Source organism: Mesoplodon bidens (genome assembly GCF_964165515.1).
Source record: "Mesoplodon bidens genome assembly, chromosome: 3".
Taxonomy (NCBI): Eukaryota; Metazoa; Chordata; class Mammalia; order Artiodactyla; family Ziphiidae; genus Mesoplodon; species Mesoplodon bidens.
Window position 1 is genome coordinate 57,808,836 of NC_138178.1, and position 14,906 is coordinate 57,823,741.

The 14,906-nt window shown below is 49.4% G+C and overlaps 1 protein-coding gene across 2 annotated transcripts in view; it reads right to left on the bottom strand.

Moving 5' to 3' along the window:
- ITGA11 (integrin subunit alpha 11) overlaps window positions 1–14,906 on the bottom strand; it is a 127,103-nt gene that overhangs the window by 13,718 nt on the left and 98,479 nt on the right. For both annotated transcript variants that reach the window (XM_081229017.1, XM_081229016.1), the window contains exons 15-20: window positions 14,723–14,853; window positions 10,214–10,380; window positions 8,691–8,833; window positions 7,135–7,245; window positions 3,585–3,670; window positions 1,804–2,011 (exon numbers count right to left, since the gene is read on the bottom strand). In XM_081229017.1, coding sequence (XP_081085143.1) covers window positions 1,804–2,011; window positions 3,585–3,670; window positions 7,135–7,245; window positions 8,691–8,833; window positions 10,214–10,380; window positions 14,723–14,853 — 846 coding nt within the window. The remainder of the gene's footprint in view (window positions 1–1,803; window positions 2,012–3,584; window positions 3,671–7,134; window positions 7,246–8,690; window positions 8,834–10,213; window positions 10,381–14,722; window positions 14,854–14,906) is intronic.

A 14,906-nucleotide genomic window follows, 5' to 3' on the forward strand; every position in this document is an offset into this window, starting at 1 on the left:
CACCACCTGCCACGTGTGTGTGCTCACGCGCCTGTGTACGGACACGGCCTTTCACAGAACACGTTTCCAAAGCCCTTCTGCGTCACAGAAACAAAATCCCATGATTCCTTCCCCCTAGGGTTATGAATAGGCACGAGATTGGTCTTGGAAAGTCAGGGCCAGGGAAGCAGGAAGAGATGGATGCAGGTTTGGGGCTCAGTTTCCCCTAAATACCCTAAAGCCAAACAGACACAAAACCTCTGGGAGGAGAGGCCTTTGAAAGACCATCAGGTGGGCTGGTCGTCTTCACTCTGGGCCGTGGAACAGGACCTGGGCCTGACAGAGGGACTGACTTTGCACTGACAGCCCCTCCTTCAGGTCCTTTGCACTGAACTTGAAGTCTGTCTGAGGGCACTGGGGGCCCACCGAGGGGAAAGGGAGGACACGGCAGGCAGCCGCCCTCTTTTCTCGGGGGCCTCACTCCACTCAGCTTCCCCTTCTGGCTATAGGAACACCGTGTGTGTGTGTGTGTGGGGGGGGCCCGTCCTGCCTCTCCCAAGTCCAGTGAGGAAGGGGTGGTGGAGGTGAGGACAGAAGGGCCCTGCTGGCTCTCCTGTGCTGCACTCCAGGCTCCAGGTGGACACAGAGATCTGTGAGGACAGAGACTGTGTTTGAGGGGACCTGGGACCCCCCAGTACACACACAGGACAACGATGTCCTAGGTTTATTCAACAGACATGTCTTGAGGGACTTCTCTGTGCCCAGCCCTGGCCCAGCCCTGAGACAGGGCACTCTCCCTCTGGGAGTTCAGGGTTATAACGGGCAGCGCTCAGACACTGATGATTTCCACAGAGCACGCATAGGGCTGCGCCAGGGGGCTGTGAGGGCCGGGGGGGCCCTGTGTGGCCTTTTGGGGCTTCAGGAAGCCACCCCAGAGAGCGTGGCGTGGGGACCGTGCTTTCTCGTGAAACGTGGGCTCAGGAGCCAGCTGCTGGGTGGGAATCCCGCTCTGCCGCTTGCTGGCTGTGTGGTCCTGTTCAGGCCACTTAACCCCTCTCTGTGCCTCAGTTTCCTCCTCTGTAAAGGGGGATACGATGACTGCCACCACCTCCTGGAGTTGTTGTGAGGGTGAAATGTAAGCAGGCGTTGTAAGGGGTTACCACGAGGAAGCAGGAGCTTCTCAGGAAATGAGGGAGGGGGTCTCAGGCAGAGGTCTGTGGTCGGAAAGGGCAGGTGCGCTGGGCAACAGCGGGGGCCAGTGGGACTACCAGTGTTGGGGTGAGGGCAGAAGTGGCAGGTGTGGCTGGGGAGGCAGGAAGGGGCTTGAGTGCAACCACAGGGAGTTCGGGATCCGTTGTGAAAGCAACTGGGAATGATGGTAGGTTTTAAAGTGGGGAGAAATTGGTTCTGATTCTTATTAGAAGGACTGTTGTGGAAAAGCCTGGAGGATGAACTGTAGGCAGAGGGTGTGTACGCACTAGTGTGCACACGTGCGGGCATGTGTATGTGTGTGTGCGCCCCTAACAAGGGCCAAGGGCGCAGGCTGAAGGATATTCCTCTCCATGGTCTGAAAGGGTCAGACCACCCTCTCCCCATGTTTCTCAGCCCAGGCTGCACACTGACATCACCTGGGCAGCTTTAGAAGCAGACTGACCCAGGCCCCACCCAGACCACATCAATTAGAAAGTCCTGGAGAAGTCTGAACACAGGTATCTTTAAGCTCCCAGGTGATTCTAACGTGCAGCCGGGCCCCCTACCTGGACCCCTCCTTTCCTGCCTCAGCCCTTCCCCTCAGGCAGGCCAGGCAGGCTGCCAAGGTCTTACCTTCTGGATCAAGCTGGCAAACTGCAGGTTTGCTGACTGTGAAATATTTAGGACTGTGCTGTAGGCGTTCTCGCCCTTGTTCTCCAGCAGGGCCTCCACCGCCACCCGCCGCCGTGTGCTCTCTATGATGAAAACTGTGGTGTCAAAGGACAGCGTGTATGCAGAGCAGTCCTGGGCAGGCTTCCTCAGCACCCTCTGGCAGTACTCCCTGTGGGAAAGAGACGAGCAGGAATCAGGCACATGGAATGGGGAATGCAGGGGGAGACCTCACTGTGCATGTATCACCTCTCCGATCAGCATGTTCTCCTTTTGGCTTTGGCTGCCAGGAAGCTCAGAGCTCAATATGGAGACAAGCCTGATTATTAGCCTAGATGGTTAGAATCTTTGCTTCTTCATCCTTCTACAAGGTTTGGATGTACTATTTATATTTTATGTATGTATGTATGTATGTACGCAGGCCTCTCACTGCTGTGGCCTCTCCCATTGCAGAGCACAGGCTCCGGACACGCAGGCTGAGTGGCCATGGCTCACGGGCCCAGCCGCTCCGTGGCATGTGGGATCCTCCCGGACTGGGGCATGAACCTGTGTCCCCTGCATCGGCAGGCGGACTCTCAACCACTGCGCCACCAGGGAAGCCCCTATTTTTTATTTATTTATATTTTTATTGAAGTATACTTGATTTACAATGTTGTGTTAGTTTCAGGTGTACAGCAGTGATTCAGATATATATATGTATGTATACACACACACACACATATTCTCTCAGATTCTTTTCCCTTATAGGTTAGTATATTGAATATAGTTCCCTGTGCTGTACAGTAGATCCTTGTTTTTTTATCTATTTTTATATATAGTAGTGTTGTATTATTTCCATTTACTGTATATGTATCTTCTATCTAACCATTTCATAGTTGAATAAAAGCTGAGCATAAATTATTTTAAAACATATTACATAAATTTGAAATAGGATCAGTATTTTTCCTTGTCTGCCAGTTTCTTTTTTTTTAATAAATTTATTTTATTTTAATTTTTTTTTGGCCGCATTGGGTCTTTGTTGCCTCACGTGGGCTTTCTCTAGTTGCAGTGCGCGGGCTTCTCATTGCGGTGGCTTCTCTTGTTGTGGAGCATGGGCCCTAGGCACGCGGGCTTCAGTAGTTGTGGCACGTGGGCTCTAGAGCGCAGGCTCAGTAGTTGTGGCGCACGGGCTTAGTTGCTTCGCGGCATGTGGGACCTCCCTGGACCAGGGCTCGGACCCGTGTCCCCTGCATTGGCAGGTGGATTCTTAACCACTGAGCCACCAGGGAAGCCCTGCCAGTTTATTTCCTCCAGGGGACTGTGAGCACCCTGCTCATCCTCTGCTAATCTCCTTAGTACTGAGCCCAAGTGGTCAGTCCATGGACCTTAGAAGTCATCTAGTCTGGGGGTTAGACAATGAACACCAAGAACTCTAGGTCCTTAGTCTCCACCTTTTATCTGTTTTATAGTGCAGGCTCCAAAGAAACGATTCCTTTTCTAAACAAAGTTTGAGGAGGTTGGATTAGACTAACAGTATTCATTTCACAGAGGAGGTCATGGAGGCCCAGAGAGGGCAAGGTATTTGCCTGAGGTCACACAGGAGTTAGAGGCAGAGCCTGAGCTAGAACCATGCTCCGAGTTCAGTGTTTGGTCCTCGCTGCCTAGGAGAAGCATGTGCAGGATTGTCATCCAGGGCCCTGGGAGCCTAGATCCAGCAGCAGGGAAGGGAAAGGAGTCAGTGTGGGGGTGGGGAGGAGCCTACTCACATGGCTGTGGGCAGGTCACTGCGGGCATCCAGCAGGAGGTCAGGGACACAGTGCTCATCCTCATTGCAGCCATTCCAGAAGGGTACCTGGGCCAGGGAGAGGCAGGTATAGGTGGCTGGATAGGGCACCCAGAGCTTCCAGCCCCCATCTTTGCTGTGGGCCATCCCTTATCTCCACAGCACACCAGCTCCTCTTTCCGCGGCAATAGACCCAGGCTCTGTTTTTTCTGCCTTTTTCACAGCACCATGCTGCTTTTTCTCATGCTTTGGCATAGACAGTCCCTTCTTTAGAACATGGCTCAAAACTCAACTCCTCCCAGGTCCCTTTCAGTTCCTAGCTGAGCTGCTAGAACAGAACACCCACTTACCCAGTGTCAGTCAACACTGATTGATCATTTACTGCGGGGAGCAAGCTCTCTGGTACTGGGTATATAGGATGAGGAAGACACAGCTTCTGCTCTCAGCTCATGGGGAAGATGAGTGTGTGAACAAATAATTAGAGTGTGAAATGTGCAAAGAAAAAAATCTGTATGAGGAATAGAAGAGGCAGGGGGGAGGAAACAGTTATTTTGGCCCATAGATGAGAAGCCTTCAGAGAAACGACAGTAGGTCAGAGTTCCAAAGGATGACTGAGTTAGCTGGATGGACCAGAGGGAGAGGGAAGTATGGGAGGAAGGACGAGTCTGTGCAAAGGGCCTGAGGCATGAAGCAGCATGGTAAGCTTGGGGAATGACGGCTATTTAGTGTTGCTGTAGTAAGGGGTACAGGAGATGCAGAGATGGGCGGGGTCATGTCTTAACAGGGTCTTGGGGTCGTGTCCTCCCAGACCCACATATCAAAGGCTTCCTCTGGCTGCTGTGGGTGGATGGACTGGAAGGGTCAAGAGTAGAGGCAGAGAGACTGCTAAGGAGGCTGCTGCAATGTTCATGCAAGAGATGACGATGGTGTCGGTGTGGTAGTGGGTGTGTGTGTGTGTGGGGAAACAGAGTAGGAACCCCAGAGGTGAGAGCAGAAGGACCTGGAGTTCATCAGGACTAAAAGGGAGAAAAGGGTCCTGGATGTTGGCCAAGTTTCCTTTTGAGTGTCTGGAAGGGTGGCTGCACCATTCACTTATAAATGGAGGGGTTAAGTGGAGGGGATCTGTTTGGGGCACACTGAGTTTGAAGTGCCTGTGGCCCATCCAGGGAGAAGGGCTCAGCAGGTAGGTGGGTGTTCAAGTCTGGAGCTGAGGAGTGAAACTGTCCCCACCAGGAGCACAGCATGAACCAGGGGAGGGGAAACAGGAGAGGCCAGGCGTACCTTATATTCACTAACTTCTCAGAGGGGAGATCCCTGGCCCTCACTCAGATCCACGTGCTCTTATTTCAGACACGTTTCTATCAAGCCTGCCCCTTGGCTTCCCCATCACGTGGTGGATTTGCAGCTCGAAGCAGCCAGCAAGGAAGACAGCAGAGCCATATAAAGGAGGGCAAAGCGAGGCATTCAATGCCAGGACATAGCTCTAGACACTTTGGAAGCCCTTGGGGGCTTCACTGTATTCTAGCACCCGTGTTCATCTTGGTGATTTCAAGTCTCCAATGAAATACGCCCCAGCCCGCCCAGCATACTGTTCAAGTGTGAAAACTATATAATAACCTTCAGAAAAATTTCTATCCACTTGATTAAAAGGGATAATTTAACATAATAAGCAACTGTTACACTCAACTGTATGGAATGGCTCATTCCCCCAAGAGGCAAGATTTTATGGTACCAGAACAGTGCTGGGCATTGAGGAGAAGCTAAATAAGAATTTGTAGCAGAGAGATGGGAAGAATGTTTCTAATTTGCTGGGGGCTAGAAATCCATTTTAACAAGATTTTTAGACATTTAGCTGTTATCCAAAGCCCTTGGTAATATGCCCAGACTGACTTTTTCAGCTCTATTTCTCATCTTTGCTTTATACTTCCCTTTACCCTGCTTGTTCCCACATCCACACCTTGGCTATGCTGTCAGCTTTCCTGGAATAAGCCCATCGTCCCCATCTCACGTCTATTCTAAAGGTCCAGGGGAAAGCTACCTCCTCCAGAAAGTCCCCCCTGACCTATCATCTGACTGCTTGATGACACTTCCTCTGAGCTTACTCCCATCTGTGACTTGACCTATGACTCTTATCACCACCTTGCATCCGTATTATTAGCATCAGAGCAGAGAGTGCCCTGCATATTCATCTGCATCATGGGCTTCAACATGCTTACAGAATGAGTGACATGTACTCATTCATTTGCTGTAGTGGCCTTGTGATGACTGTGACGGGAAAAATATTAAGATTCAGGGTACCCAGCTTTCCCCCTCTCCTGGCTCACTAACGAGGATTCCAGCTTTGCCAGGTCAGTATCTCTCCCTCTCCTGAACTGCATTTTTGCCAGGTCAGTATCTCCCCCTCTCCTGAACTGCATTTTCAGACAGCCTCTCTTACACATCTGTGATGCAGAATCAGGAGAAGAGGGAAGGTGTGAAGGTTGAGGGGTGGGTAGTAGGATGTGGGAGCTCTGGGAAGAGGGAGGAGCTGAGGGGGCTGATGGGGGAGAATGAGAGCAGAGAGGGGATTTTCAGAAGCCTTGCTGTTGACTACACGGTTCTTTTGTGTAGGAGAAATACAGGCAAGCATGTGAGTAATTCTGAAATTGTTGTTTGCTGGCTGGACTCTATATATTGGGTTGGCCAAACAGTTTGTTTGGTTTTAAGTAAAAATAAAAGACGCATTTTTCACTTTCACGAAGAGCTTCATTGAACAATGTATTCATTAACCGAAGGAACTTTTTGGCCAACCCAATAATTCTCAAGAGACACTTGCTCAGAGGCTGGACCTCGTAGGTCACGGTCTTAAGAGCATTGTGGTATATTTGAAAGTTGTTCCTAAATCCCCGGGGTTTATTTTGCCTGCTCTCCTAGCACAGCTCAGGCAGAATGGATAACTGTCTGACGTTTTCTTTGTGTGGGATTTATATGGAGTTGCAGATACAGGGAGCATCTGAATATTAGATACCAGAAAATTCTGATGCCCTTGGAGCCAGGGATTAGAAAAGGTGGGTTTGGGGGGGTGCAAAGCCAGTGATGAGGCTAAAAGTACTTATTTTGGAAGACTTGGAGCGGGCTAGGAGGACTGTTTGTTAACTAGTCGATCATTCAACCAGCGCAGACTAGGCTCTAGTGGTTGAATCATTCCCTCTGGCCTCCAGTGTCCTCGTCTGTTAATGAGGAAAGTGGGCGATTGAGAACTAAGGTCCCTTCGGGTCCTGTGAATCTCAGGACCCACTCCGGGCTCACTCTCTGCTGGGGATACGGGAGCCTTGCACAGGAGAAGGCCGGGTCCTTACCTTCAAGAAATTGCTCAGCACGAGTCATGAGGAAGGAGGTGAGGAGCCTGTTAGGAATTTGCAGGGCAGGAGGTGGGAAGGCGAGGCAGGGGAAGAACTCCTTTGCGCCTGTCACAAAGCCTGGGCTTCTGGGAGAAGGCGAGGGGTGGGGGTGGGGTGTGTGCCAAAGCTGCTGCCCTGGACGCCAGGATGTACCGAGACTCTGAGGGTCGTGGGCCAGCCGTCATCCAGCATGGGGCCATAGTCGGGGTCCTCCAGGGAGTACTCGACCGAGAAGGTCACTGGCTTCACGTAGTCAGCGGTGTCCTGTGTGGGAGATGAGAACGGGGTGAGGGCAGAGGGAACATCCGTGTCACAGCCAGGACCACTGAGAGAACTTCCACCTCCCGAAGCTGGGAGGGTAGCTGCCTCACCAGCCCTGAGCATGAGTCCATGGAGCTTTAGCATCCGTGAGTGCACGGAGGTTCCCAGATGGGTCCATAGCAGGAGAGTGTTGCTCCTGGAAAGGGTCCTTGGCTCAGCATATGCCAACCCCTCTGCCTGCATGTTTCACCACCTCCTGCTTGTCCTTCAAGGCTGGGAACCTGTGCCCCCAACACCTTGGCCTCTAGGAAGCCAGGCAGCACCTCATGCCCACACTCTGTTCAGACCTATTACTGACACACTTACATGGCATCCAAACTATCTGATTGTATGTCAATCCTCCTCTCTCCAAAGCCTCTTAGCACAGTCCTAGCACTGTGACAAGGCTCAATAAATCAATGAATGAACAAAGTTGAACAAAATAGGGGCAATTCAGGGGATGCTTAGAGCTGCCTAAAAAATCTCCCAATCCTCCCCGCCCCCACCATGGAACGCAGATCTTGACACCAGTGGCTTCCTTGTGTCAAGGCAATGACTTTCAAACTTAAGCTTGCATCAGAATTCTACCCTGGGAGGGGGCGGGGGTTAAGACACTGAGTCCCATCCCGAGAGTTTCTGATTCACTAGGTCTGGAATGGAGCTTGAGAACGTGCAATTCTAAAAAGTTCCTGGGTAATGAAGATGCTGCTGGTCTGGGGACCACACTTTGAGAACCAGCCCATAAACACATCAGAGGGGCAACACTATTAACAGACACCAGGACCTCTTGTTTTTCTGACCTTTGCCCAGTGACTATTGGGGTCAGGCGGGCTCTGAGTGTCCCCTGCCTGTGTCTCTGAGGCTGGAGCTGTGGCTGGGTGTCTGGAGTTTCTGGGTGGATGCACCAGGCCCCCACTGATTCTCCCCCTCTGCCAGTCTGGCATCTCTCTCTTTCTCCCCCCAAGCCTGTCCATGCCACTGGTCCACCTTACTTGGTCTTCATTATTAGCTGATGCCTGCTTATCCCTTCCTTCTGAGCCATGGCCCCGGCTGGCTGACCACCATCCTCTCTGCTAGACATCATTGAGCCCACCTCCCTCCTTGAATTTCACCCCCTGCTTAAGAAATGGTGGGCATCTGAGAGCTGGCAAAGAAGAGATTTCAGAGGAGGGTAAAGTGAGGTGGGAAGTAGTGTGTCCCAGTGGCCTTTGCTCTGGGGCATGAGTATGGGATGGCCAAGGTCCACGACACTGCCCCCTTCCTGGCCTCCTGAGGTCTGCTGGGGGCTCAGAACCAGCCTGGCACCAGCTGAGCTCTCTGCCTCTCCCACGGCAGCACCTCCTCCAGCTCCGTCCCCTTCCTGGAGAAGCTTGGGCTCTGTGGGTGGGGCTGCTGGGCATCTGGCTCACCAGGACATGGAAATTGATCCGCTCACAGTGTTCCTGGCTGGAGGAGAGCAGGGCAGCTCTGTTGGTGTACCGGTCCCCGCCCTCATCCAGGTGGGCCCGCGGCGTGTACCGCCTCTCATCCATGGTGGCGTTATACCTGATGCCTAGAGGAAGGAGAGGGCAAGCCATGGAGGTGGAGCCACATTTCCATCGAAGACTGTTTGCCTTTCTTTAAAAATAGCCTTTGGAAAGTCATCCTCCTCCAGGAAGCCCTCCAGGCTGGCCAGGGGAAGTGCTGCTCCTCTCCCCTCGCAAGGCTCAGCGTAGGCAGGAAACTCCCACACAGAGAGCGAGCGATACAGTGAGAAAGGGTAAAGGAAGGAACTAAAGAGAAGAGGGAGGCAGAAGGAGGAGAAAAGAAGATGGAGTTGACAGTAAGGGATAAAGAAAGAGGAAGAGATGGAGGGGAGAGTGAATGCAGTGGAAGAGGAGGGGAGACAGGATGAGGGGTCAGGGTGATGCTTCTATTTGAGCCACTCCTGGCGTCAACACACCTCTCCACCTCTCCCATCACCTTCCCGGACCTCGCCCTCGGCTCTAGGATCCCGTCAGGTCTGGGTCCGAGCCTCTGCAGGTGGCAGTTCCCATCACACTAGGGAGGGCTGGCCAGGTCCTGCCCACCAGCTCCTCAAACCTAAGGCTGTTCTGGGGTTTAAGGCCTGGAGCCTCCTCCCCTTCAACTAGGCTGATCTTTTGCTAAATGCTGGAAAGGCTCAGCCCCTTCTCCAGTACCCCAGCAGCACTCTGGGTGCACCAGGTTCTTGGCATCATTCTCCTATCACAGAAAGAAGTTGAAAGAAGAACACAACCACCCAGGCCTGCCTTTGTTCTCATCTTCCTTCTGGGACACTCGTTTTTTAATCATCTGGTCAGTCCTGCTCCTTGGCTGAGAAGCTCTCTGTGGTCCCAATTTCCTGCACAGGTCTAACCTGGTGCTGGAACCTGTAGCTGCCACTTGGTGGGGCTGCCTGGGCCCAGGGCTGTCATAAGCAGGTGTCTGATCCCAGCCTTGGCTGGGAGTGATGGACCCTCAGAAGGAAACTGCCCTGCTGTGGACTCACACCTACTCTGAGCAATGACCACTGCTACTCGGGTCTTCATCTGCCTGACCCCCTGGTTACTAGCTCCCCCTCCCACGTCTGACTCTTTCTCTGAATCTGACTTCACAGCTTCCACACCCCAGACTGTTCCACTGCTTCCAGTCCCCTGTTCTGATCCAAACACTGTCTCTATTTCCTTCTTCCCCAACCTCTCCCACGTTGGTCACCACTGCTCACTGCCATCCTCACCATGGCATGAGATCCCCTCTCTGCCCCCTGGAATCAGAGCATTGAATGGGCATCTAGAAGTCATCAAATGTGGCTCTAGGTGTGACCTGGCACTTAAAACCCATTTCAGCAAAAGCCCAGGTTTAGAAACAGAGCGAATGCAAAGTCCATGGGGGAGAGAATGGAGCTGGGGAAGTGGGGAGGGGCTTGATTTACCGACTGTTGAAGTTTGGTAATGAGGTGCCAGGAAGACGGCTGTGAAGCAGAGGAAGGCCGCCAGGCAGGTGGCCTCTCTGCCACTGCGTTTGCAATCCCTGTGAAAGATGTTGATCTTGGATGGCTCAAAGTGGAGGCTGGCATTGATCTGAACCACAGGGCGGGACCTGCAGGAGGAGGGAGAGAAGCAGGGGTTGGGCAGGGTACAAGGCTGCTCTGCTGGGACCCAGGGAAAGGTGGAGAGCTAGATGGAACGGGATCTGTAAAACCCCCACTGGGAGTGAGGCAGCGGTGGGGCATGCAGGGAGGGGGTCCAGGTGTCACAGGATTGGGCAAAAAAAGTGTACACGTGGATGAAGGGCAGGCTAAGCAACCTCACAGCCCCTTGAGGCAGCCCTTCATCATTTTCCTAGGGGCTGTGCTTGCTGCAGACCATACTGACATCCTTTTGCCTTCTCATCACTTCAACCCTGCCTGTACATCAGAGTAATCTGGAGAGCTTTAAAAAATCCTGATGCCTGAACTAGAACAAAACATTTTAAAATTTGTATGGAAAAACAAAAGACCCCCAAAAGCCAAAGCAATCCTGAGAAAGAAAAACAGAACTGGAGGAATCAGGCTCCCTGACGTCACATTATACTACAAAGCTACAGTAATCAAAACAGTATGGGTCTGGCACAAAAACAGAAATATAGATCAGTGGAACAGGATAGAAAGCCCAGAAATAAACTCACACACCTATGGTCAATTAATCTATGACAAAGGAGGCAAGAATATACAATGGAGAAAAGACAGTCTCTTCAATAAGTGGTGCTAGGAAAACTGGACAGCTACATGCAAAAGAATGAAACCAGAACATTCTCTAACGCCATACACAAAAATAAATTCAAAATGGATTAAAGACCTAAATGTAAGACCAGACACTATAAAACTCTTAGAGGAAAACATAGACAGAACACTCTTTGACATAAATTGCAGCAATATCTTTCTGGATCCACCTCCTAAAGTAATGAAAATAAAAACAAAAATAAACAAATGGGACCTAATGAAACTTAAAAGCTTTTGCACAGCAAAGGAAACCATAAACAAAACAAAAAGACAACCCACAGAATGGGAGAAAATATTTGCAAAAGAAGCAACCGACAAGGGATTAATCTCCAAAATATACAAACAGCTCATGTAGCTCAATATCAAAAAAACAAACAACCCAATCAAAAAATGGGCAGAAGACCTAAACAGATATTTCTCCAAAGAAGACATATGGATGGCCAAAAAGATGTTCAACATTGCTAATTATTAGAGAAATGCAAATCAAAACTACAATGAGGTATCACCTCACAACAGTCAGAATGGCCATGATCAAAAAGTCTGCAAACAATAAATGATGGAAAGGGTATGGAGAAAAGGGAACCCTCCTACACTACTGGTGGGAATGTAAATTGGTACAGTCGCTATGGAGAACAGTATGAAGGTTCCTTAAAAAACTAAAAATAGAACTATCATATGATCTAGCAATCCCATTCCTGGGCATATATCCAGAGAAAACAATGATTTGAAAAGATACATGCACCCCAATATTCACTGCAGCACTATTTACAATAGCCAAGCTATGGAAGCAACCTAAATGTCCATTGACTGATGAATGGATAAAGAAGATGTGGTACATATATACAATGGAATATTACTCATCCATAAAAAAGAATGAAATAATGCCATTTGCAGCAACATGGATGGACCTGGAGATGATCATACTAAGTGAAGTCAGTCAGAGAAAGACAAATATCATATGATATCACTTATATGTGGAATCTTAAAAAGTGATACAAAGGAATTTATTTACAAAACAGAAACAGACTCACAGACATTGTAAACAAATTTATGGTTACCAAAGGGGAAAGGTGGGGGGAGGGATAAATTAGAGGGGTTTGGGATTAACATATACACACTACTACATATAAAATAGATAATCAACAAGGACCTACAGTGTAGCACAGGGAACTCTACTCAATATTCTGTAATAACCTATATGGGAAGAGAATCTGAAAAAGAATAGATATATGTATATATATAATGGAATCACTTTGCTGTACACCTGTACAACATTGTAAATCAACTATACTCCAATATAAAATAAAAATTAAATTAAAAACATCCTGATGCCCAAGTTGCTCTCCAGGTCAGATCAAACAAGAATAGGCATCATCATGTCTTAAAGCAGTGCTTCTCAGATTTTAATACATTTGCGCATTTCCTGGGGCTCTGGTTAAAATGCAGATCCAACATTTCTAGCAAGCTCTCAGGTGATGCTAGTGCTGTTGGTCTCTGGACCACACTTTGGAGAGCATGGGTGTTAAAGCACCCCAGGTGATTCCAATGTGCAGCCAAAGTAGAGAATAACTCATTGTTCTAGAGACCTGCCCCCAGCCATCCATCCCAACACTGCCCCATACAGGCAGCCAAGGAAATGCAAATTTACACTTCTATTGTCTAAGTCAATCAGAGTTAGGGAAGGGAAATATTGCCTCTCCAAACTATGCATTTATGTAAAAAGAAATAAGTGTAGTGTGTTTTAGATGCTTCAGATTTTTAGCGTGATTATCTGTGCTAATACTCTGCTCTTCTTAGTGCAAGAGGGATGGCGCCTCCTCTGTGCTGTGGAGTGAGAAGGACGGGTTTGAGTCTTGGCTGCACTGGGCAGGTCCCACGATCTCTCTGATGGGGAATTGTGAGAACCAAAGCAGGTAAGTGAGAACGCCTTCTGTTTGGAAACAAACATCTGAGAGTCTTTAAAAATTACTGCTGCCTGGGCCCCTGCCCTAGAGATTCTGCTTTCAGTGGTCTGGGTAAAACCTGGGCAATGAGAGTTTTAAAAGCTCCCAGGTGATCCTAAGGGTAGTCATGTTTGAGATCCATGGAGTTTGACTATGAAGTCTTCCCAGAGGGCTCCAGCCCACAGTTTCAGCACTACTCAGGTAGCATTTAGGTTTAGACCTCACAAGCTAGGGCTTGATGGAGTCCTTTCTGTGAGACTGATTCTTTTGATGTGTGTGTGCATACACCTTGCTTCCTGTAAAGGGCTTAGTTTATGTGTCGCCCTACAGACCCCAGAGGCCATGTCTACCCCCTACCCTGGGTCTTGTTCACCTGAATTGCAACGCAGTGAATACATTTAGCCCAAGCTGCTGTTGCTACCAAAGACCTAAGAGCCCCACCTGCAGAGCAGACCTTCAAGGAGAGGCCGTGGAGCCGGTGCTGGACCCGCAGAGACCCTGCTTGCCTAGAGGGCCAGGGGACACCACCTGGAGGCGTGGGGCAGCTGATGCTTTGGCCATGGCACAGGGGGACATGAGGAGCCCGCAGATACGCTGCTCCCCATTGCTCCCCTAAGGCACTGTTGCAGGAAGCAGAGGCTGTATTCCTTCCTCCTCTCTGGAGATGCTGGAGCAGGGCACTGCCCCAGGCGTGAGGCTGCAGCTCGTTCAGTAACTAACGACCTCTTGTATCTCTCTCCTCCTTTCCTGCTTCAGTTTCCCTTGACCCTCACTTCCGTCCCTGGGGCTGAAGCCCCTTCCAGGGAGCAGGCGCAGAAGCTTTAACTTCAAGCTCTGTTTTCTTGGGAACTTGGACTAAGACATTTCCCGACTGGATCGTAATATTCTTGAGGAACAAGAACATGAAGATTCTCCCTGTGAAGTCATAGGATACCTATTTAATGTCTTTCTTAAGTTGTATGAAAAATGTGATTGTGTTTATATAAAATTATATGCAGGTGGAAATAGGCTGGTAGGGAAATATACCAAAATGTTAATAGTGGTAATGTTAAGGTGATGAAACTCTGATTTATTTGACAAATTTTCTTTAAGTTATTGTATTTATAATGAAAAGTATCAACATATAAAAAACTAGCTCAAATTAAAATTTTTTTTGGTTCTAAAAGTATCTGACACATCATATGGTAAAATATTTAGATGGACTTTTAGAAAGCGCCCCCCCCTTTTTTAAAGCTGTAGACCATTGCTAAGTAGAGACCCTAAGTGCAAATGTATGACAAATATCTGATGGAATGGTACGGAAATGAGACCTTGAAAAAGGAAACCAGGGGTCAGATGGGGTTTGGAGGAAAGAAATCCTCTCTCACACTGGGGTAGAAGGGAGATTCTCCCAGCTGATGAGAATATCCTCAGTCTGTCCTTTAAACTAGCTTTAGAAGCTAAGTGGAAGAAATGACCAAGTAGCCAGAACTTTTAGGAAAAATCCTAAGAGGGGCTTTTTGCCACTAAATTGCTCTAAAATCTTAGCAGTCCACTGAGAAGAGGGATTTGGACTTCAAAATAACTTACAGTGAGTCCATAAAAAGGAAATTTGTAGTCACAACGGGATAAGTACAGGGTGAATTTGACTCACAGTGATTAAAGACAAGAGACAAAGATCCTAAAGCATATCTTTTAAACCCTGTATCCATCATGACCCTCAGGAGAGCCCAAGAGTCAAGAAAAATGGGGAACCAACCACAAAATCACAGCGTTGCCAAGGGCGCCCACAGCCAGGTCCACAAGCCCATCCTCGTCGAGGTCCAATTGCCCATGGATGCTGCAGCCAAAATACTGGAGGCCTGGAGCCAGCTCTGAGGCAGCGATTCTCTGCAGGGAGTGGAAGAAAGAGCTGGGCATGGGCACCCTAAGGGGTAGATACA